This window comes from Papilio xuthus, unplaced genomic scaffold, assembly GCF_000836235.2.
Source record: "Papilio xuthus unplaced genomic scaffold, Pxut_1.1 DF824888.1, whole genome shotgun sequence".
Taxonomy (NCBI): domain Eukaryota; kingdom Metazoa; phylum Arthropoda; class Insecta; order Lepidoptera; family Papilionidae; genus Papilio; species Papilio xuthus.
In genome coordinates this window covers 897,409-920,560 of record NW_013533761.1, presented here as the reverse complement: position 1 = coordinate 920,560, position 23,152 = coordinate 897,409, and the positions used below count along the sequence as shown (strand labels likewise).

Sequence of the window (23,152 nt, the reverse complement as noted above, 5' to 3'; positions counted from 1 at the left end):
TGTGATCAGGTTACGTTTTGTTTTGTTTATGTTTTGCAGCAATGTTTTCATTTAGTTTATGTCAAAGTCAATCAGGACTGAATTACAGAACTTATAACGGTTTATAAACCATTATTTTTTCTTCCTTTATATTATTTTACCTCTAAAATATGTTCCAATTCGAAGATTAAACACGATTTCTTATAAACGAATTATATTTCGTCTTAGAAATCTGAAAGTTGCCTTTTGTAAATTAAGATCGGTTCAATGGAAGTATTATCAAGTTACATTAAAAAACTGGGTACGGTTTAATTTACATTTGAGTGGTTTATCGTTAATTCTATTGCTATTGCTTGTGTTTAACACTTCAAGGGTTTACTTACGCTTATTTTAAATGTATATTTACGGCCCTAACGGTTAAACCTTATTGACAAGTTTGAAATTTCAATAGCAAAGCCCCTTCAATAACCCAAAAAATATCTTGTTTTAAAATAACTTATTTTAAATAACAGATCACCCGTTAAAAGAAATAAGGGAGAGATCACTGCAATTATTAACAGAAAAATTGAAATTGGGATGGCAGTTGGAAGATGAACTTTCTTCTACTCGGAAACTCTTGGAATGTTTGTTGGCATGGTTTCAAGTTCAAAAACCAACTTTGCAATGTGAAGCTTTATGTCTTCTATTAACAGCAATTAAGGCTAGTATCACCTGCTTGGTATAATTGAGTAATGAATGTAAAAATAATTTATAACTGATATTAATATTTTCTACTTCATTGTATTACAGACTAAGAGTGGATCATATATTGTTAAAGAAATGGGTATTAATAAAATGCTAAATGACTTAAAGGAAATAAAGAATAAAGTAGATACTGAAGCATTGGTTTTGTTTGATGATGTGGTTGATACATTGTATTTCTTAAAAACTGTGGAGTCGGAGAATGATTTAGTACCACCACTTATTTTGGGATCTAGTACAAGGTTATGTTAGTTTTATTCTTTTAAATTCCATTTTTACATCTTTTTCTATAATTTTATAAATTTTTTATTTATATTTCTAACAAACACGGTTTTTATTACAGTTCTGAAAGTACACAGGGGTTAAATGGCGATTATCATAATTCACCTCACCAAGAGGACTTGACTAACCAGCAAGACTTATTCAGCTTGAAATATGATAGGAGAGCAAATAGTTCAACAATGTAAGTATGCTACTGTCAAGTTCTTATATCTTATTTCTTACTATTATAATATTATAAATTTTAAATCTTTCTATGGATGGATGTATAGATGTTTGTTTAAAAGTATCTCCAGAACATATCCATGGATCTTGGTGAAATTTGGCACAGATGTAGAATGTAGGATACTCATTAATTTTTTGTTAGTTCAAGTGAATTAAAATATTCAATATATTTTTCCAGGTCAATGACATCAGATGGTATCAAAGTATTATTATTCCCCTGGGTTGATATTTGTCCATCTGATTTGAAGACAATTGTTTTGCTAGAAGATGCATTGAAAGTAGTGAAATCAATAAGAAGATGCTGTAGGTTCATATGTGATGTATTTTTAAAAGACTTTCCACCAGAAATATTTCTTAATAGGCCTACTATTGTAAATGTATGTATGATATATACTTAAACATATAATTATATATTCAATATTCAATTTCATTTTACATATATACTTTTAAAGACACTGGTGATGATGGCAGATGGACAAAAAACTAGTCATCCCGGAGAAGCACTGTATGTTTTGCGCTGTATTACTCATGCCTTACATCAGAGACTTGAACAATTATTCTCCATTGAATTAGTTCATACTAAAAATAAGGTAAGATATTTATTCTATGTCTTTAGTTCTTTTCAAATATCTTGGCGGGGCATAGTTATTCTGTGTTCCAAGTCATGTAAAGTTCAGAGCTGTCAAGAAATCTGAAAACTACTATACATTTACTACAGAAATTGTAGTAAACTCAGTAAACTCTGAAGTGTGTAGAATTTTATTTTTGAACAGTTTGAAGTTAATATAGGCTTATTTTCAAAAGAATGATAAATAATTACATGTTTAGTGCTTGTTACTTGTTATTGTTTTAATATTTCGTGTATTTCTAGGTGTCTATAGAAGTAAAAGAATCATATGATGAAGTGAATGCTGAGTTGGAGAAAATTGCAGGTGGATTTAACCTACAAGGTGCGGAGGACTCAATAACACCTCTCCGACAGATCCCTGCACCAATTTTTGCTTTAAACACTGCATATTCAGTACTATCTATAATGTCCAGAAGCATTGCTTTATTAGATCCTAATGAAAGCGAAGTTCTAAACATGGTTAGTACTATTTTTTGCGAAAAAATTTTAAGCTACTGCCACACTCATTCTGCTACTATAGTCATTTAATAGTTCCCTTAGTTCAGATAAAATATTCATATAGAATGAAAACTTTGTATATCCAACAAATTTTGGTGTGGTAGTTATTAGTGGTCAATTGTATAATAATATATTTTTTCACAGAGACAATTAAATACATGTTTGGATTTGATTGATTCACTTATTCAGTTATTGTTAAAATGTGTTTCTGAACAATTCTGGATAGCGGAACATAGTTACAAAACACATAAGGACATAGCGCATAAGACGTGCATGTTAATGCGCATGTTAGGTGACCTTTTAATAAAATATAGGTGAGTTTATTTATTTAAGACTATAGTGTAAAAAATAACATGATATATATGTCTTTTGACGGCATAATTTCAATAAATATTTAATAAATGCTATTGGTTATAAGTTAAATATATACATAGTTTTCTTGTATAGACAATCCTTTATGGAAAATACAGACCGAGATCATCATCGGATAGCTTGGTTACGATTGATGTCTATTGCTGAGAAACTTCTTGATTGGGCTAAAAAATCTCCCTTACCACCCTCTTCAATGATTGTCGCACTGCAAGCCTCTCAGTTGGATCCAGTAATTGAACTCCTTTACCCAGACTTGAGTAGAAGAATCAATGATACTCTTTCGGTAAGCCACAAAATGACATGTAAAATTATTTTAACCACTACTTTACATTCAGTTATTATATAAATTATTTTCAGAAATGTAAATCAGCTTTAGATCAAGAACACAAAAATAAATATAAAGCACTCAAAGAGTTATACACGAGTATGGATTTTGCAGTTAAATTTATGAAGAATAACAATATTGATAGAAATTTGAAGGAAGTTTTAAAGGAAATTCAAAATTCCATTCCAATTCTCGGTTTGCAACACAGTGAAGTTTTCTTGGAGGATATTTGCAATATTTTATTAATGAAGACAAATAATTTGTCTGATGACAATGACTGGTCTGTTGTCAGGAATATCGCACTGAAGTTAATGTCTCATAATATAGAATGGGTTAAAGTGAAGTTTTATCAAAAGTTGGAGGTTATGGTGAATTCGATTTTGTTCAGTAATGAGGTTTATCAGAGTGAACATGAGCAGTGTTTGATGTTGCTTTGTGATGTCGGTATCTTAACTGAAATTTGTTGCCATGGATTGTCATCGAATTTAGAACAGGTACATATCTTACATTACTAGTCCAAGATTTCTTGTCGAAATTAATTATAAATGCGAATGTTGGATGGATCGATGTTTGTTAGAGGGTAACTGCAGAACAGCTTCATGGGTCTACTAATTAAGTTTTTTTTATTTACGCGTGGACTTTTTTTTTAAATAAATGAATATAAAAAAAAGGTTTTCAGTTTTTTTTTAAATAAATATGATATTTTCAGGTAAAATCGAGTGCATCAGAGATTATGCTGTATTTGCTCCGCGGTAGATTGGTGCTGAGCGAGAGTTGCTGGTGGCGGCTGCTGGCCAGCCTGCTGCCAATCCTACCGCTATTACACGTGTACGCCGCGCATGACACACCTATAGGTACGTCAATTTCCTTTTTCTCTTTATACCTTGGACTCATTGTCGCCCGCGACTCCTTCCTCGCGACACTAAAAAAAATAGTAACCTACGTGTTTTTCCAGACTATGCTTTATGTCTATGCCAAATTCTAGCGAGATCCAAGGTGACATTTTAACAAACATCCATCCATTCATACTTGCATTCAAACATCTCATTTATAATATTAGTAAGATATATGTTGTTTACATTTTAATGTTTTGTTTTTTATTAAGGAAAAGCGATATGCAAGTCTCTTGAACCCGATATAGTGGAACGTATGGGCGTTTCATTTGCGGAGATGGTTAGCGGCTTGGCGAGGCTTTTGTTTGTCAAATGCGTTGTTGTACAGTTGGAAGCGGCGCACTCGTTATGTCGTCTTTTAGGTTTGTTTGTTCTCTATTAAAATTTATCTGTAATATATTGAATAAAAAAACTAAACTTTGTTTATTGTAGTGAATCTGGCATCTGAATAAAGCGACGATTTATTTTCAGATGATGATCAATATTTGCCCCCTCGAGAATCACTCCGTTCTGATTTATTGTTGAATGCACTACGAAGAGTGGAGCCGGAGGAATTTAATTTGGACTCCTCCTCCTCTTTCACGAAGAGTCCTCAGGTAAATAGTCAATTATTTATAATTCCCAGGATTGTTATGGTGCTACAATAAGTGTTTAAAATAGTTTATTTCGTGTTAGACTGCAGGTTTAGTTCAAATATTGGAAGTGTTGAAACAAGATCTGCGTTGGGAGGGCGTGGGCAAGACGTACGTGGCGAATACGTCGCGGCCCGGACTCGAGCCCTCACTGCGACGTAGTACGCTGCAGCAGCTGGCGGTACTGCTGCGTCAACACGACTCCCACGATGTTTTCCTACAACATGACGGAGTTAATCTTGTCGTGTCTTTACTTAGGTACGATTTAACATATTAGATATTACGCAAACGTCTTGCTGGAAAGTGCAATTATATATATTTTATTGCAGATTATCGTTGATGGTAGAGGATTATTTGGCGTTTCCAGAATGTGCCATCAGTTGCGTCTCTGTTCTAAATAGTGTGTGCTTCGCTAGCCGACATAATTTAGTCAAGATTACGGATTTGCCTTTACTTTTGCTGAGAGGTTAATTTTTTTAATATTGTTTCAAACTAATTTCAAAACACAGCATAAAACTTTTTGCGTGGTATTTAAAGGATTCGGATTTTCAAAAATATTAAATTGCAGTGATCCTCGCGTTCCCGTCCAACGAGTCGTGCGTGTTGATGTCGGCTCAGATCTTGTCTCTGGTAGCGTGGTCGGGTTTCGTGCTGCAGGACATCGACTCCTCGCGGCAGAAGGTCCCCGCGCTGCCCCACTGTGTCACCGAACGTACTTCCCTACCGTATCATGTAAACAGCTATTGGAACACGAGTCCTAACGCAGAACATTGTACTTTGGGTTAGTTTAACTACAATTATGAATCATATAATTACTTGAATGTATGTTTATATTGGAGAATAATTTCTAGAATGGTTACTAAGCGAAGATGAATGGCGCCGTTGTGTACGTATACGTTGGTGGTGTACGTGGGCGGGGGGTGTGCGTGCTGTACGCACCGCCCTCGCCGCGCTGCCCCCGCTGCCTGCGCCCGCGCCCGCCCCGCACGACCTGGCACTCATGCGCAGCGCCTGCGTCATACATAGTACCACTAAAGGTCTGCTGGCATTGGAGAACGCCACCTCACATGCACAAGTGTTGGAAGCGCTCGCATTGCTACAGAGGTAAGTAAATACGCATTTAGGATTTATAAATTGTATGGTTTATTGTCTCTTCTTAACTGAGACGGTAAATGAGCATGGCAAAGATGAAATATACATTGTAGAGTGAGATTTTACTTGTTTTAAATGGTTTCAAATAAGTTTGGTTGTTGAACAGTCACGCAACGCTGGTGTGTAGTTCGTCGACAAGTCTAAAGGAGTATGGTGCATTGCCATGGCAACACATTCGTCGCTTCCTATGCGCGCCGCCCGCCTCCACCAATGACACCGCACTGCTCATAGCTCTGCTACGGTTCATTATCTCTTATATGGATAATGTACCTTCCAACCGTAAGTAAACTACCAGCAAATTAATTTTTAAATACAGATGTCCCTCGTGGCTCTTTTTATAGTAGGTTTCAGATATCTTGGCAGCTGTTAACTGCACGCAAGTCCCTGCGTAGTACACAATTTGAATTGTAGTAGGTCTTATCGGGTTGCATACTGGACCGCCAAGATATTTGAAATGAACCATACTAGGAATTGCTACATTTTATTATGTAATACATAAGTTGTAAGAAAAGAGACATTTCTATACGTTGTTGTCTGCTCTATTATTTTAATTGTCTTACACATGTTAATATGAATTTTCTTTTGTTAAAGGTACAACTATGAGCTGGATCATATCGTATTTCATATGTAACGACGTAGCTGTGATATCTCTATTGAGTCGTGACCGTCTCTATCCACAACAAACTTCGCAAGAAGATATAGAAGTTATCCAGCTACATATTCACATAGTTAAGGTTATCTGGCGATGTGTAAGACTGCTTGATATCCAGGACGAATATGATGATAAGCGTATGGAGAGCTTGCTGAAGATTTTGTTGTCTTGTCTGGAAAATATTGATATGAAAAATTTTCATATGCAAGGTAAAGTTACAGAAAGTTTGTCGCCCTTGTAATACTGATGAGATGAAACTGCACGTACAAGCTATTATTTGCTAGTCATGTAAAAATGTATCGTATTAGTTCCTGTTTTAGAAAATATATGAAAATTACAGGTTAATAAATTACTACATGTGAATAAAACTTAACTAGTAGCCTATCTGTTTTTCCAGACTATGTTCTACAAATGTCACCGAGATCTATGCAACCGTTCTGGAGATACCTTCTAAAAACATCCATCCATTCATACTTTTACTTGAACATATTTACAACCCGACTACTTTAGTACTATATTTTATAATTGTTAAAAAATTGTTTGTCTAATAGTATATATTTGTAGGATATCTAAACGAGGTGATGCGGTGTATTCGATATGCGTTGTATTCTCGCTACTGCCATCTATCTGAAGACACATTAATTGAAGCGCTAAATATATTGACAAAGACATTTTTTAACTGCGGAGTGGGAAGTGGCTTTAAGAGTCAGGGTTGTAAGGAAGACGCCCTGCTCGCTTTGATGGCAATACTCAGACAAATATATGAAAATGATGTTCCCGTACAGGTATTTTAACTTATTTTATGTTCATTTTGATCGTTATCAGTATGTATTTTTTTTTTAAATTGCACTGAAAATTTACAATATACTATTAAAAAATACTTTTATATTAGACAACGTTACAAAGAGTTATATGATTTGACTCGTACATGACACTATTTATACATTTTTTTTAGTCTTTAGTTCATACTCGTATTGAAATCTTTGTACCTTCATTTTGTCATCAAACCTCGTGTAATATGTAAATAAAACAGTTGTTATCTCTTTACTAAATTAAAGCAAAACATGACCTACATACGTTCTCGGTTCCGGCTTGACGATAAAATACTTCACGTATCGGACACTAGTAAAGTTCACCTATTTGATTTGTTTACTACACATAGAAAAAACAACAGAATAAAACTGAATATAATTTTTTAATTGTTTTTCTTAGAGTTCTAGGGGAATGTATAAAAGGTAAACTTATTATATACTCAATTTAAGAACTATAACTTATATTGAAATAATTTATAACGCGTATATATAAAACTCTCGAGATTAAAATTATCTCATCCAAGTCCATAAAATGCAAACCGCCTCGAGTGCATTACTAATTGTTAGTATTTTATCAATATTTGATATTATAAAAGATATCAGACTTTTGACTATTGTTAAGTGTAATTATTATATTTTTAAAATAGGATACTTTGTCTTCTAATACGCAGGCGAATAAAATCCGTTCTAGTAATCTGTAGCTTAAAGTTTTTGAAGATTGAAGTGTCGATTCGTTGTCTTTCATAGTGTGTTACAGAGTTTTGTTTTTAGTAGTATTGATTTAATTTACAATAGAGATGGAGCGAGGCGTGGTGCGGCGGCGCACTGCAAACGACCGCGGCGTGCGTGCGTTGCGAGCGCGCGAGCCTGCGAGCAGCCGCGCTGCACGTCATGGCCGCGCTCACACAATACACGCAGCTGCTGCCACATATCTTGCAATGTATGACCTTCACTACATATTCACACAAAACATTTAAACTTATTGTGAACTAGCTCGCGACATCGTCCACCTAAAATACTGTCTTCTGGTAGCGTTTTTATTATCTATATAATATTATAAAGCGGACGAGTTTGTTTGTTTCTTTAAACGCGCTAATTTCAGGGACTACTGGTTCGATTGGAAAAAATATTTTTTGTTGTAATGTTCATTTATAAAGGAAGGCTTTATAAATGGAATTTAGGCTGTGTAAAATTACGCAGCGACCAATAGGAGCGAAACGTCTGTGAGTACTAGTTTTTTTTTAATTTTTAATACCGCGCTGACGATGTCGTGGGCGACAACTAGTACGACTTATAAAACACTTTACAAACTTTCATCCCCTATTCCCTATTATTGTTTTAAACTCTTGAGGGGAAAAATTTTACAAATTTTGAATAGTTATTGATCAAAATTATAAAGGTATATCGAGCGAGTCAATATGTCAATACGCGTTGAACATTCTGCTGCGATGTGGTGAAGCGAACATCGTGCGCGCTGCGGCCGCCTCGCTGCTGGCCGCTGTCACTGCCCGCTCCACACCACACTCTACTGTAAGTACACTTTTATAGATATACTATCTGTTGCCGCGGTTCCGTCCGCGCGGTTTAAAAAAAGCTTAATCAGTAGCCTATACATTCTTCTAGACTGTGCTTGACATCTATGCCAAATGTCAGCGAGATCCATACTACCGTTTTGGAGGTACCGTCAAATAATCCTCCATCCATCCATCGAAATAATCGCATTTATAATATTAGTAATAAGTAAGAGTGTCTGTTGCGCGTGGGATTTAAAGAAAATAAAGTAAACCAACCAATTTTAAGCATTTTTAACGTTTCATGGAGTTTGGCGTTACAAACATTCGCATTTATACTATTAGTAAGATAAGAAGTAAGATTATTTTTCAATGTAAATAATTTATTAAAAAAGAATAATCATTCCATATTAATTGATGACTTAAAGAAACAACACGGAATAACAAACAGTAACAAGTAATCAATGTTAATAACCTTGTGACGCATTTAAGTAACTTAAGTAAGCTAAAAATAAAATGTATCACGTAATAGAAGATCAAGATACTAGCAACTACTTGAAAATATACGTTATAACAAAATATTTATTTTTGAATACAAGTAAAAAGTAAAAGTTGAATTCTGAACAACAAGTATGTTTTTGTGTACCGAAAGTATAATTACGATTTTGTTAGTATAACAAATACTGGCTGTCGCCTGAGACTCCGTCCGCGTAGAATTACAAAAAAAAACTAAGTAAGTAGCCAATGTGTTCTTCCAGGGTATGTTCTACATCTATTACAAATTTCAGCGATATCAACACAGCCGTTCTGGAGATGCCTTCTAACAAATATCCATCCATCTAAACTTTCGCATTTATTCGTAAGAAGAAGTAAGATTTTTAGTTTACATTTTGTGCATAACGGAATTAATGATGCACAATAGATTAATTAAACTACTTTTTGTGATGCGCTATAAGATAACAGAGACCGTTATCTTCTAGACTTTATTAAATTACCCATTCATTTCATAAACAATACATGTGTATGTCAAAAAGATGAGTTATGTGCCTAAATAGGAGAGCATTGTGGTCGACAGTGAATTGCTGCAACCGCTATTGCTCGTGACTCGAATTATAAAGATGGTAGACCACCGTGATGGGACCATTAAGAGATACGATATTCGACTTTTATTCCTAACTAGCTTCTGTACGCGACTCCGCCCGCACGGAATTAAAAAAAAAACTACATGAGTAACCTATGCTTTCTATAAGACAATTTTTGTTCTATACAGTCGTTCTTTAGATACTTTCTAACAAACATTCATTAATTCATTTGCATTTATAACAGTAAGATAAGTTAAAATCATTACAAAGCCAAGGCTGAGTGATACTTTTTATTTTTAGGGTTCCGTACCTCGAAAGGAAAAAAACGGAACCCTTATAGGATCACTTTGTTGTCCATCCGTCTGTCTGTCAAGACCCTTTTTTTAAGTATTATGTCCACCCGTGTAAAAGTCTATAACGTGAATAACAGTTAAACACTTCTATTGACCTACTGAACATTTTCCTCATATGTAAATAACAGTTGGATTTTCCCGCTCTCTTTCGAACACGAAACTGGTTATTCAATTATTATTTATTATATTGCGTTTTCAACTGCGTAGATCGCTTTTAGATTTCCTTTTCAAATAATATTACAGTATTTTCATGATGTTTATATTTCTATACTAACATCCGCCGGTGGTTTGCGTTCATTCATTGTTGTTACGGATGTTGAAACATAAATTGTAAGTGTAACACTTCCTTTATGTTTCTCAATGTTTAATCTTAACTTTTAATAATCGTTTTTCGGCCAAGTGTTATGACTTGTATCCATAGTCATAAAACTATAGTGTGTCTAATTAAGATAGATTTGTTGACAATTCAATTTTCGATGGTTCTTCTATGAAGGTATATACCTATACCTTGCAATCGAAAATTTCATGATTATTGATTTAGAATTACAATATCAATAAAATTGATTAGCTTATGCCTACTTTATTATTCAAAACTATATAAAGAAATAAAACATTAAACTAAATATTGTAGAGTTGACAACCGAATATTGTGTGTTTTTTTAGTTAATCGTGCGAGACATCCAAATAGCTGTGAGAAATTCAAAAAGTAATAAAATAACTTATTTATAGTATTTGTTCGATTTATCTTATTACAAGACCGATTCTCGATATTTCATATTTGTTCGTTATCCACGTATGGTACGACACTATAACTACCGCCCATTAAGTACAACATTAATCGTCATACAAAATTAATTTGATATTTTATAGGCGTCAGGCGCGACACACTATAGATGACATGTATTTTTTCTTGAGCAAATCTATAAGTGTTTTTAAATTGTTTCCCGTAATCTTTTGATGTTCTATTGTTCATCATTTTACGTGTGTATTGTTCAAAATGTCTGCAGGTGGAATAGGACATTGTTATTTGGAATAGAAGTTCTATGTATAATTGACTACATCATTAATACCTTTATCAATGGAAATCTCACGTTATCGTTTAAATTCTATTATGAATGTGTGTACTTATAGTCAAAAATACATTTCAAAGTTCTACATTTGAGTTCGTCTCCATACTGAGCCAAGGAATGCGAGGTATGTTTCTTATTACATGTATAATTCTCGTTTTGGAACACAATAGCTTGCAGCGAACGCTAGTTGACCGGCCCAAGTTTAGTTCGCTTTTAAAAACTACAATAAGTTTTCCATGATTTTAATGCATATTTATTTCATTGAACTGGAGGACTGTCTTTTTTATCTGTTAATGAAGGTCAGTTAATATTTCACAGGCTTTTAGTAACAAAACATGGATTTGATTTCTCGACACAATTATAAAGCTTGTGGCATACATGAATGGGAATAATTAAATGTGTAAAAGTGTTTAAAAGCTTTGTAAGTTGACTTGATTGCTTGATGCGGGTGCATTCAAGTCACGGGCGCATCGCGTCTACTGTCAACAATCGCGTCCTTGAGAGCGTCAGAACGTAAAGCTTATCTGAGGCTCGGTGCGCCGCTGCTAACGCGATTCGGCTCATTCGAGTGCCGGCCGCCGCGGTCGTACATCTACATACCATAACCGCGCACGCCGCTCGCGCGCTCCTTGTTTACTTCGCCGGCTTTCGGTTCCTTCTCGTGTTTCAAACTTAAAACTATAAAAAAAACGACCAGTGTGCACGGAGTTATAATGTGGTTGAGTGTAATTTTCCTACTTATATTACTTTTATTAATTGTTTTGTTGACAATTTTTCACTTTACTACAAATGGGAGAAAATACTGGCTCCACAGAAAAGTGCCGTACAGAGAGCCATGTCCCATTTTCGGCAACTTTGGTGCGACGCTGACAATGCGACGAAGTTACACCAACATGCTTCAGTTCTTCTACGACACCTTTAGAGAAGAGAAATATGTTGGTATTTTTCAAGCTAGAAGACCGACGCTGTTTGTTATAGATTTGGATATTGTCAAGAATATTTTTATTAAAGACTTTGCCTGCTTCAGCGACAGAATATCGGTGTCGACTGACACTCAAAGAGAACCTTTACTTCGCAACCTGGCAAACATGAGCGGAGCCGAATGGAAAGCCATGCGACACATAGTAACACCGACCTTTTCGTCCGCCAAAATGAAAGCGATGTTCCCTCTCGTTGCAGACTGTGCAAATTCTCTTAAAATAGCTCTGTCTCAAGAAGCGTTGGACGATGTCGATGTTCCGAAATTAATGTCGCGATTTACAACAGATGTAATAGGCAGTTGCGCCTTCGGTGTCGATCCCGGCTCCTTGAAAAATCCTGATTCACCTTTCTTAGCGATGTCACAGAGGATGTTCAAGACGGATCGTACTACTGTACTGAAACGTTACTGTCGGACTTTCTTCCCGAAGTTGTTTAAATTTTTGAATCTCAGAACTTACTCTTGGGAAGTGGAAACTTTCTTTACAAATATTATTAGTCAAGTCCTAGAAGAAAGGCGCAAGACGGGAGTACAGAGGAACGATTTTATACAACTGATGTTAAACATGCAAAACACTGAAACTGAATTTTATATGTCAGATGAATTGATAACGTCCAATTCTTTTATATTTATGTTAGCCGGTTTAGAAACATCGGCGACCACATTGTCATTCTGCTTGTATGAACTGGCGAAGGATCCCGATTTGCAGAATAAAGTGAGACAAGAAATAATAGATTGTACGGAACGTTACGGAGGATTGAATTACGATGCAGTGTGTGCGATGCGTTTGGTGGTCCAAACGGCGATGGAGACTCTTCGACTGCATCCCCCCACGCCGCTCACAACGCGCCTGTGCACGGCGCCATGCACTCTGTCGAGCGAACTCAATGTGAAAGTAAAAGACGCAGTACTTATCCCGTTGCATTGTATACAGAAAGATCCTAGATACTTCTCGGATCCTGAAAAATTTGATCCGGATAGATTTAAAGAAGATTCTAATCCACCAGCTTTTATGGCTTTTGGAGAAGGTCCTCGTAGTTGTCCTGGTAAGTAAAGCTAATAAGTATTGTCTAAAACTACTTTCAATTTAGTAATTACATTGAGTTTGTAAATAAATAATAACGTAAAATAAAACGAATGGTTTGTTGAATTGGGTTCATAAAAATATAATAATATTGCTGTCTTTAATAGCCCATTGTTTGCTGAGCAAATCCTGTGAATTCACACAATGATGTTCATTCAGAGACAAAACGTTCTATGTTATTTAAACATTGCGCAAACAATATGCCTGCGGTGTGTTCAATAAGGAATGTAAACTCCATACACCGCATGGTATGTGCCAGCCAGTGATTATTGAGTTACTTTAGTAATTTTATGAATAAAATTATTAGTGATAACACTGTTTGTGTGATTATCGTATCATAATCATGATCCGCAACAGCGTTGATCATGATTCATCATGATGAATTAATGCACTTATCGTTACAAGTCATAACCTAGTGTTTTGGGTACTTCGCAATATAATTTATTTATCAAGTTTAATCTATAAATTACTACAATGTTAACTTGTGCAGATAATAATTATGTCATATAATAGTACTGAATTATACGATATATGTAATCTTAACAAAGGACTATATATATATATATATATATATATATATATATATATATATATATATATATATATATATATATATGTTAAGAGTACATAAACCTTTATATAAAACATGCATGAAAAACCAAAACATTCAAACATTTAAACTAAAGGATTGCGATATCCGATGTAATGTCGTTATTAGGGTTCCGTACCTCATAGGAAAAAAAACGGAACCCTTATAGGATCACTTTGTATTTATATTCTGAATGATTTATTATGAATTAGTGTTTTTATTTTTATGAATGTATCGTTCACACAAACGTACCGTTCCAGTGTCAATTTTTATAGATTAAATACGATTAAACTATAGTGCGACATGCTTATCTGGTCTGCTTTCGCGGTTAATTCTGTCAAAATATGTAAAACCTATAAACATGGAATATGACAAAAGATAGCTACGGTACAACAAGGATCTTGTGACACTTTTTTGACATTGAAAGGGTGAGCTAGTGACCTATCATAATTCAGGCACAGACGTATGCCCACTGGGTCAGATAACTTTGTCGCTCTATATGTTTTGATTTATTTAAATTAATTCACTATCAGTTCGAAAGTGAATATTCTAAATCTAAATTTCTAATCGCAGTATTAAGTGATTATTTGCATTTTAGGTGCTCGTTTCGCTCAGCTGATCGTGTCTGCCGGTCTGGCGGCCGTGTTGAGCGGGTACCAAGTGCAGCCTTGCGCTAGAACCACGCCAACGATACATTACGATCCTCGCAGCGTTATGCTCAAGAATAAAGGCGGAATATGGTTAAGTTTTAAACCATTGTAAAACCAGCTTAGAAGTAACGATGCGGTAATAGTCGTCATTACAAGAATTTGTTTTTAATAAAACTGAATCAAGACGAAAAACAAGAAAAGCTGTCTAATGAAGGTTGTTTCAACTTTGTGAATTAGCCATTTTTTTTCAATTTAGGGGAATGTATGCGCTTGTTAAAGCTGTTGAAAAGACGTGACTATAAAACTGGGTTAAAGTAAATATTTTTTGTCTTAATCTGTATTTAACTTTTTGAAGATAAGCTATGTGACAAAATTATCAATTTTCTATGTCTTCACGAATTAAATATAATAAAAAAAACATAGATGTATAATGTAAAAGTAAATAAGACGTCACTGGTAAACCTACGTCGAATAACAAGTTGTTTTTAAGTTAATCAGTATTAAAAATTCTCTACAACTAAAAAGGATTACCATAAGTACTATGGTAATTATCTCTTCGTTTAAATTATATTTGTTTAAGAATCTGAAATATATGAATTGCCATAAAAATTGTTTTATTTGTGAAAATCTACAAAAACAACTTGAATGTGTAAATTGTTTCAAAATCAAGTCAAAACAAAAACCAACTTACGTCAGAGATAAATATTTATTTTAAAACTGGATTTATTTTGTTTATACTTTATGCCCTTGGCATTAAAAGCTAACTTTCCTAAAATCTTATTACGTATTCATAACGCAACAACATCCTAGGAAATAAGACGGCAAGTTACTAGCTTGGTCTTGTCTGCTCTTATATTAACTATTCTTAATTTAGCTCCGAAATGTAGACTATTTTATTCAGTCTATATTCTATTGGTTGACCAGCTAAGTACAGAAAGCGACGAACGACTTTACGCAATTTATATACGATCAGTGCGAGTTTAGGAAAACAGTGTGGAATATATATTTCGTAGCTTATTTTATACTCAGAATCGTTCAACAAATTGTAAATCTTACTAGTCTTAGTAATGTTATAAATGCAAAATTTTGGATGTATGGATGGATAGATATTTCCTAATCGTATCTCCAGAATGGTACAACGGATCTCGATATAATTTGACATAGATGTAGAACATAGTCTGGAAATAAGTAGTCTTAACGGTAAAAATATTTAAATCAAATTTTTAAGTTACATTCGTAGTTTACAAAAGGAAATGCTGTTTACACATGCTAAGTTATGCGCATAATTATTCGTTTGAGAATAAAACCTTTATTGCTTTGAATATTTTGCTTTGCATGCACTTTAGAGTTTACGTACGATTCTAAATGTTTAACATGGTTAACAAAACAGTTTAACGTTATGTTAACATTTATTTGCACCTACGCCATGTATTTGCTAACTTATTTAATTTAATGAAGACATTGTCTTGTCTATGCGTTGGTTTTTCCTTGATAAAGTTTATTGCGCTATCTATGAAAAAAAATCTGTGTAATATTATGAGTTCAAATGATTATGAATATTAGTAAACTCTGCGGAGCTACTAGTTTCGAGAATTACTTGGAAGCGATTCCTCGCATATGTTCAATGAGGATAAGAACTAGTATTCTGGAACATGAAATTGAATTTATCATCGAAATGAATCAGTCATTAAATTATGTGTATTTAATATGAAGATATTTTATCAAATGACAAAGCGGCACAATAAAAAAATCGTTGTGGAATGTTTGTTTGATGTCTATTGAGCATCGAGATTGACGTAACGACAATAGTTTTCGTGAATTGTCCTAGATTAGCTGCAATAGTTTTCATTCGTCATACACCCAATTGATATTACACATCAAGAACAATAAGGTCGGCAGCACTCTTTTGTAATAAACCCTTGATACCTTGTTCGAGATGTTAAAAGTGTGTAAATATAATCTTATCTGAAATTGGTGATTTAATTCTTTAAAAAATAATTGTTCATCTTCAAGTCAGATAAGGAGCAATGCTGAATAAAGGAAGAAATATGATTGTCATTTTCCAATATCAAACATAATAATTATAAATTATTGAGTAAATATACGATTAGTAAATTCACATTTTGGGAAAACCACGCGGTTATGGTTTTATGACGAAGATAAATATTAAATAAGTAAATAAGTGTATGTATTATATTTCAGGTTTTTGAAAATGATATTATTATACAGCTAAAAGAAGCAGACTTTCTGGAGAGTTGTTTGCAAATTTTCATTGACTTTTGTGACGAGAAAAAATATCAAAATTATCTTCGTAAGTATTTGATGACGTGATTTTAGAAAAGCTCTTTGTTGTCATGAAATGATTTCATTTTCTTAGAACTAGATAATAGTCAGTTAACTCTGGGAAATAATGTTTAGATAAGATATGCTGACACACAGAATAAGAATGCTATTTATTGATATGATAAAGTGGCATTCCATTTAATCTTGTTTTATTAATAAGGGTTTAAGAACTTCAGCTTTAGTTATTTACTTTATCACCAGTTCTCGTAAAGTAAGAATAAATGCAGTTACGACCCCGATAAATACGCATACATGTACCTAATATTTTACAAGACAATGTCATATACTATGTCTCTGAAAAATCTTTTCGAAGTTTATCGTTCTATGACTCATAATGCTATTTCTTACTATAACTTTCATTGTATAAGTGTAAAATTATATGTTTAGAGCCCAACATGCCTTTATCTGTATTGGAGCGTCGATCGGAGTTGGAGGTACGAGCACGTAAGAGCGGGGAACTCCGGCTGTCGCCGTCAGAGGAAGTCGTTCAGCCGCCACCGTCGGTAGACCTGGTGGTAGGCGTTGCAGATGTTCTGCACAATATCAACGCCTTCAAAAACTGCCCTGTCGACGTGTGGAATGAACAAGGAGTATATAGAATCATGTTCAGGTAACGTGGTCTATGTTTGGAAATGTTATTGTTATGGTGATAAATTATTCTTGACTAGCTATCGCCCGCTACTCCGTTCGCATGGAAAAAAAACTTGATTAGTAACGTATATGTCCTTCCAAGCGATGTTCTACATCTATGGCAAATTTAAGCGACATCCATGCAGCTGTTCTAAAGAGACCTTCAAACAATCTTGATTTGGCAGAATCACTGAGATGCGGAAGGCTTAGTTTATGTAATATTTTTTGGTAGTACAATTTTTTACGTACAGTCGCGATGATAATGCGATTTTAATAGCTGCTAGTGACCGCGACGAATGTAATTACCTATCAAGTTAAGTACGTGAACGTTAATGACGCGTATTATTGTAAGTGGCCTAGTGTTTACCAATTACGATTTCCTTCATGTTTGTTTTTTTTTAAGTAATTATTATGGGTTCATAACATCGAGTCCAAGTTAAGGCAAAATAGTAAGCCGGTTTACTGGCTCAGGTAGATTACTATGCCGCCTTTTCTGTGTTTAGTCCCAATCAATTATGATGTGATTTTTTTAAAGTAAAATTTATTTAATAACAGATGTGCGTCATGGAGTTGTGGCAACTTGGAGCAGCGTCACCGCGTTCGCGCCGCGGTTTGCCGCGCGCTCGCCGCGGCTGCGACGCGCAAATGCGTGCGCGCATCACTCGCCAATACTAAAGACTGTCTGGTCAATTTGCTCCTCACTTTGACAACGACTGACGAAGGTATTGTTTAAATTTATGTTATAGTAAATGATCTATTTCCGGGCGTATTAAAAGTTTCACGCGATTCTCAAAATGATTGGATGGATAATAATTTGCATATTCAAGTATTTTCAGTAACCATACTGCAAATAGATACGTCAACATAAAATTGCTTAGCGACAGTGTTGCTTGATTTGCTATTTTTATCTTTTTAACTGTAATTACAACATAGTAAAAATATATCAGTCAGTTATCTGCTTAGTAAGATAGTTTCAATAAAGTATCAGTTTAATACGAATTAGATGAATAAATTTGTAAACTGACGATGGATCTTTTAGTTAAACTGATATAAAAACGGCTAAACACTCACGTATATTTGGACGGTGGCGGCACCGACTAGTTTCGAGCCCATCGGGGGTCCTTCATCAGGATGAGTGGTACTGGTATTATTTCGCGGAAGCGGCCCTCAGCGCACTCGATCTTTTAGCTTTATTGTTAGATATTTAAAGTTAAAGTTTTCCAAATCATAACAAAATATAAATCTCTACAAGTTTTAAATCCTAAAAATCGGTATTTATATTTTTGGTTAAAAGATAAGTTCAGATATAGAGAGTTATTTTACGTTGTTTTGTTGAGATAAAAATCATCACATAAGTGCTGTCATTCACATACAGATTGTATCGACACATTGTATTGTTTCTGTTATCTATCTCACATGAAACTGCGGAGTATTGCCGATGATAAATCACTTTGTTGTGAACTGATAACGATTATCGTACTTTACGATTTAAGCAAACGATACCACTTCAATAATATGACCTTTAAATTACATCATTATAAGAATTTAATTTGATGATCCTAATTTCGTATCTCGACAGCCAAAGTCTAGTGGTAGTAAGAGGAAATTGACTTGGCCTTATTGAATTACTCGCTAATGCCAGCGATTACGTCCGCGTGTGATTGAAAAAAAAACTTAATTGGCAGATAGTTTGTGTTCCTTCAAACTAAATTCTATGCCAAATTTCAACGAGACTCATCCAGTCGTTCTGGAGACACCTTCAATAAACATCCGTCCATCCAAACATTTAGCCAATCGCATTTATAATGTTACTAGCAGCCGCTTGCGACACCGTTCGCGCGATATTAAAAAAACTTAAATAGTATGAAGGAAAAACACAAAGGCTCTGTGTTCGTCCAGACTATGTTCTACATCTATCTCAAATTTCATCGAGATCCATGCAGCATTTCTAGAGATACCTTCAAACAAAAATCTATCCATCTAAACATTTCCTTTTTTATTTCTATAGCTACATACATATCATATTTTTATGTTATAATTTTCCAGGCGACGATGACGAGAAGTCCGCACGTACGCAGACGTTCTCATTGCTCGCAGCTTTGTTACCGGAGCGCTCTGCCGGTGACGTCGTGTGGTCAGACCTTATACACAGACAAGCCATGCCCTTCTTTACTATAGTGATGCATTCTCTACAGACAGACGATGATGGTATGTCTTATAGTAATAATTTAAGATTAATTACTCTTATCGATACGAGTACAGAACTTGCTTGTTTGGAGTATTAATAGGTTTTTATGTTAATCAATTTTCTTTACAAGTAATTGATTGATTTAAACTGGAACAAAAAAAGGTTGATATGTGCAGAGCTATAAATAAATAAACTTATATAAATTTTCAGAACTTCAAGACGCAGCGATGCATTGCCTGACGCAGCTGATCAAATCTGCATCGAATAAAAAACATGCGGACAAAACTAGTGACGAATCTTTCATCGAATTTTTCTCAAATATGAAATATGAGAATGTGGTTCAAAGCGCTAGGTCGGGTGCCGGCGACTCGGGTCGCGACGACTGCCAGCCCGAGTATCTGTGCGAGGAGTTGTGCAAGCTGCTCATAAACACATTCCAAGAACTATTTGATAAGAGAAAATGCGAAGCCAGCCAAGGTACTTCTGTTAAATGTACTAAAAAGTATCCAGTAAAATGGGTCACATTTTTGTTAAAAAATCAAGCAAGGTTTGTGTAAAACGGTTAATCAACAAATAAAGAAACCATCAATTCTTTCCCCTTTATGACTAACCAATCACGACACAACCAATTCCACGCCGAAGGCTACAAATCCAACCAAAATGGTCATAGAATATTCAAATGTTTAAAAAAATTGTGCTGTTTGATAGTGTTCCTACGTGAATAAATAAAGGAAATATATTTAGAATTTTGCATAAATTAAATATTATTTTGTATTGTAGAGGAGGCGTGGGTGCGCGTGAGTTCATGCCTGTGCGTGTTGGTGTCGTGCTGCGCGCGCTGCCGGGCGTACGGCACGCACCGGCAGTTGCCGCGCGCGTTGCTGGCCGCGTTGAGGGTGACGCGCGACCACCTCGCCATGCACGGCAAGCCCGCTGACGTCATCAGGAACGCTAACCATGTACGTCACTTATCCTTACTTTTGGACAACAAAATTCCCGTATAAAACATATCTCCGTTTTGTCAAAGATAATGACAGGCATGAAGATATGTTTTATACAAAGATTTTAGTCTCGGAAATCAACGATTAGTACGCTAGTGATTTTCTTTTAGTACTTACTTAAACTTCAAAAACAGATTAGTCAGGGAACTTGCTGATAGATTACTGTTTGTAAAAAATTTTTAACGATAAAGTCTGTTTCGATTATAGTGTTTTAATTTAACACCGTGAATCTAGATGGCGCTGTAGCTTAGTTTTCACTTTTGCCTTACTCTTTCATAGATATTTTACTTTGTCGCAAAAATCTAATATATCGATTTTTAATTTCCAGGAACCAGTTCTGAACACATTGTATTGGCTGCTAACCTTAATAAGCAGTTTGATGTTGGACTGCCCGGCCGCTAAGGAAGCCTTTGCAGATAATATAACTTGCAGCCTCAACAAGCTGTGGCCGTGGTGCATGATGACGGAACAGCTGAGGACCGCCATCATGCATCTATTGGTCACATTTACCAATGATTGCCCCAAAGGTAACCTTATTATCTGCGTTATTCTTTTTCTGCTATTATTATAACGAATAAATAAAATATTATGACGAATGAAAAATATCACACTAAATGGTAATCTGGAAAACGACAATCATGGTTTTAATGAATAATTAATTATTGGATGAAAAATTTAAATGGATTAATTTTTCAGCGTGGGCGTGCATGTGTGCGTGCGTGGGCGGACGCAATCTGGTAGGCGAGGTGTGCCGTGTTGTGGGGCGCGGCGGCGGGCCGCTGCTGCCCGCGCTGCGCACGCTGCGACACTGCGCCGCGCACCACCACTGCAGGGCCATACTGCTAAAGGTACCACACACTCAATTCTATAACATGGCTGCTGATTGAGATAAAATTCATCCACAAATAATAACAGGCTTGTAGAACATTGCAAGAGGTTCTTCTTTTGTTCCCATGGTTTTATTTGTAAAAACGCAAAAGTATTATTTGCATAAATTCGAATTTAAGATACAAATATCTTGTTTATTCGATGGCTACGTACCTCGAAATAACATTATATTAAAAAAATATATCGTGTTGTTTTTAATATAGATTTTTGTTTTATTTCACAGAGCGAAGTATTATCATTCATGAGTAAGACGTGCGGTCGTGGGGCCTCGTGGAGCGCGGCGTGCGGTGCGTGGGCGCGGCTGTGCACGGCGCTGGCGCGGCATGCTGACGGGGGAGCGGCGCTGCTGGCGCTACCGGCGCTGCGTCCACCGCACCCGCGCCTTCTGCCCGCGCTCACGCACGCCGCGCACCACCACCGCGCCGCATTCCTGCACGCACGTCAGTATACACACATATTATGAAGGCATCTAATTTTACTCCTGTGTTTAAAAGGAAAGGATGGAAAGGGAAAGTGGATTTGGCAGTGGATGCATAGGAATGGGAAATATCATATCGTTTCTGAGCTTCCTGTCCCCTGTCTGTATTGTATAGTGCAAAGCATTTTGCGAACTTAAAAGTTTAATTATGCTCTGTTTAACAGCGGATCTGTTGGAGTTCCTGTCCGCGGCGCTGTTGACGGGCAACACGTCAGAGGTGGTGCTAGCCGCGCGCGCCGCCTGGGCACTCGCCGCCAACAATCACAGGGTACAAACACGCTATGACTTCATCTAGGAATAGAGTAATGTCGGCAGTTATCCTGTCTGCTTATACCCGCTTTGAGATTGGACTATAATTTCTGTTTTATCAAAGAGAGTGAAAGAAGTTAACAAATGTATATACAAGTTTGACTTAGTGACGAAACCAAATGAATTTCCATGTATTTTCAGGCAAAACTAGTACTGCGAGGGGCTGGAGTGACCTCGGCTGTGCAGTCAGCGCTGCAGCGGCACCATCGGTCGACTGCAGAAGATGCACAGCAAGCGCTGCAGCTCCTCACATATACATACAATGTGCTGCAAGCCATGTGACAAAGCCTTATTGTGAAACAATATGATAATGGGTAGTCAGTATTTGGAACTATATGTTTTATAATTAATGAACATTCCTTAGTTAGTAGTTATACTTAAAAAGACTATATTTGTAATTTCGTTGTCTCACGAAAGATTGGAGCCGATTATGGTTTGCAATTTCACTTCTCTATTCTAATGAATTATTTTATGAACAGTGTTATCTCTACTAAAAAGTCTGAATTACGAGTTTTTATATTGTTTGTAAAAGAAGTAAAACAGATCTACATCTTATGCATTTGTAAACCTTTTTGTATTCTTTTGTATCTTTTGATGAAGTATTGTGATAGTCATTTTTTTTAACCGACTTCAAAACTGAGGAGGTTCTTTTCATTTTTATATTTTTATTGACATTTTTTATGTATGTAACCTTTAATTTCTGTGATTTTATAATTGGTTTGTATATTAATAAATATAATTGAATAAAATGTACTTTGACCAACATGCCGGCGATGTTAAAACTGATTGTGAGACGGAATTTTAAAATA

General features: G+C 35.5%; 2 protein-coding genes across 2 annotated transcripts; both read left to right on the top strand.

Moving 5' to 3' along the window:
- The first annotated feature begins 62 nt into the window (after nucleotides 1–62).
- LOC106127003 (rotatin) lies at nucleotides 63–22,992 on the top strand. The gene is made up of 33 exons (XM_013324918.1): nucleotides 63–280; nucleotides 492–679; nucleotides 769–962; nucleotides 1,064–1,183; nucleotides 1,403–1,601; nucleotides 1,677–1,814; nucleotides 2,096–2,311; nucleotides 2,495–2,664; nucleotides 2,798–3,005; nucleotides 3,080–3,541; nucleotides 3,757–3,901; nucleotides 4,153–4,302; nucleotides 4,412–4,536; nucleotides 4,616–4,830; nucleotides 4,902–5,038; nucleotides 5,141–5,353; nucleotides 5,424–5,676; nucleotides 5,831–6,003; nucleotides 6,316–6,585; nucleotides 6,941–7,161; nucleotides 7,984–8,128; nucleotides 8,588–8,718; nucleotides 16,709–16,817; nucleotides 17,237–17,459; nucleotides 18,035–18,201; nucleotides 19,526–19,687; nucleotides 19,878–20,144; nucleotides 20,448–20,626; nucleotides 20,997–21,195; nucleotides 21,365–21,516; nucleotides 21,780–21,996; nucleotides 22,199–22,302; nucleotides 22,485–22,992. Exons 1-33 carry the CDS (start codon nucleotides 247–249, stop codon nucleotides 22,623–22,625), a joined length of 6,027 nt encoding a protein of 2,008 aa, XP_013180372.1. The 5' UTR covers nucleotides 63–246; the 3' UTR covers nucleotides 22,626–22,992.
- Nucleotides 11,498–15,596, top strand: LOC106127006 (cytochrome P450 6j1). Its single transcript, XM_013324930.1, has 2 exons — nucleotides 11,498–13,229; nucleotides 14,455–15,596. The coding sequence occupies exons 1-2, from the start codon at nucleotides 11,918–11,920 to the stop codon at nucleotides 14,616–14,618; spliced, it is 1,476 nt and encodes a 491-aa protein (XP_013180384.1). The 5' UTR covers nucleotides 11,498–11,917; the 3' UTR covers nucleotides 14,619–15,596.
- Nucleotides 22,993–23,152: the final 160 nt, after the last annotated feature.